Source organism: Echinops telfairi, unplaced genomic scaffold, assembly GCF_000313985.2.
Source record: "Echinops telfairi isolate 266 unplaced genomic scaffold, ASM31398v2 ScPeMD7_7416;HRSCAF=8454, whole genome shotgun sequence".
Lineage (NCBI taxonomy): Eukaryota > Metazoa > Chordata > Mammalia > Afrosoricida > Tenrecidae > Echinops > Echinops telfairi.
This window is the reverse complement of record NW_022111316.1, coordinates 41767-43157: the sequence shown is the minus strand read 5'-3', so window position 1 is coordinate 43157 and position 1391 is coordinate 41767. Positions and strand designations below refer to the sequence as shown.

Below are 1391 nucleotides of genomic sequence, written 5' to 3'. Positions count from 1 at the left end.
CGGGCCCTGGTGGCCATCGGAGGAAGCACAGGTGCTACGTCCTTTCCTTGCAGAAAAGGGAGGGCGATGGGGGTGGTGTCTGGAAAGGGAACCTCTTCTCCTTCCCTTTGATGGACCCCAGATGCGCCACCCTGCCCCTCTGCTGTCCCTGGGAGACAGGGACAGAGTGTGATCTGGCTGTGGCTCTGAGGGGGGTACGTTGGGATGGGCTGGGCTTCACCGCTCGGGGTGAAGGTCTGGCAGAGCCGTAACCCCCTGCGAGTCAGCAGGAGAAGCCCTTGTGCAGGGTGGGTGTGAGCCAAGTCAGGTGGCCAAAGGGGCAGCAGCACTGACCTCCTTGTGCCACACAGGGAATTCAGCAAAGAGCCCGAGCTGATGCCCAAAACACCTTCCCAGAAGAACCGGCGGAAGAAGCGGCGGCCTTCTGTGCAGGATGAAAACAGAGACCCGATTCGGAAAAGGTGGGAGGGGCCAAGTCTCTGCTGCCCCGGGGTGGGTGCCTGCTGAGGCATCCTGCCCCCTCGGGGGCGTTTGAGTCCCCAGGTGTTAGTTAGGGCCAGCCCCCTGCTGGAGGTGGGGGTCAGGAGGGCATCCCTTGGATCATGCTGAGGGGCTGGCTGGGGGAACTGAAGGTGAGAGACCCCAGACCCCCAGACCAGAGTCAGCCAGGCTGTAGCCTCTGTGTGTGTGTGTGTGTGTGTATGTGTGTGTGTGTGTCTTGGGGTCAGGCAGTCAGGGTGTCAACTCTGGCTTAGTCCTTCAAAGGCAGCTGTATGCCTGGGCTACCCTCCCACTTCCCCAGCCTCCGTTTCCCTTGGGGGAGGGTAGTAATACCTGTGAAGCCTCCGAGGGTGTGTGTGTCACAGCGTGAGCTCAGCCCTGGTAGCTTTCTTAGCTGCCCTCATTGCCCCAGTGGGACTTGCCCCAGCTCACAGCTCGGGAAACTGAGGCTCAGACCAGAGCCCCTTGGGGTCATGTGGCTGGAGGTGGCAGAGCCTGGGCTACACTGAGACCCTTGGCCTGCAGGCGCTCCGTCTGCGCAGACGGCTCTGTTTGGGGGTGCCCCAGCCCTGCTGGGAGCCCGTGATTGAGTGGTTGGGCGCTTGGCTGCGAACTGGAAGGTCGGCCGTCAGAACTCACTTGTGTCTCAGAGAGAGAAAGCCATGCCCATCGGGACCCAGTTCCGGGCGTTCTCCTGGGGCGGCTGCCGCCTCAGCCTCTGCTCCGTGCTCCCCCAGGCTGTCCCGCCGGAAGTCTCGGAGGAGCAGCCAGTGGAGCCCCCGGCGCCTGCGCAGCAGGGACCAGGTGGGAAAGCTGCCCACGGTGGCCGGCGAGAAGGCCGGCGAGAACGGCGTCGTCGTGGGCCGGCTGACCCGGGCTGCTGCGGCGGC

At 63.9% G+C, this 1391-nt stretch overlaps 1 protein-coding gene across 1 annotated transcript in view; it reads left to right on the top strand.

Annotated features, from left to right (window-relative positions):
* LOC101652040 (inner centromere protein) overlaps positions 1-1389 on the top strand; it is a gene marked incomplete at its 3' end in the record, with an annotated part of 32497 nt that extends 31108 nt beyond the window's left edge. Inside the window, exons 16-17 of the mRNA XM_030887511.2 lie at positions 351-461; positions 1239-1389. Coding sequence (XP_030743371.1) covers positions 351-461; positions 1239-1389 — 262 coding nt within the window. The remainder of the gene's footprint in view (positions 1-350; positions 462-1238) is intronic.
* Between the last annotated feature and the right edge of the window lie 2 nt (positions 1390-1391).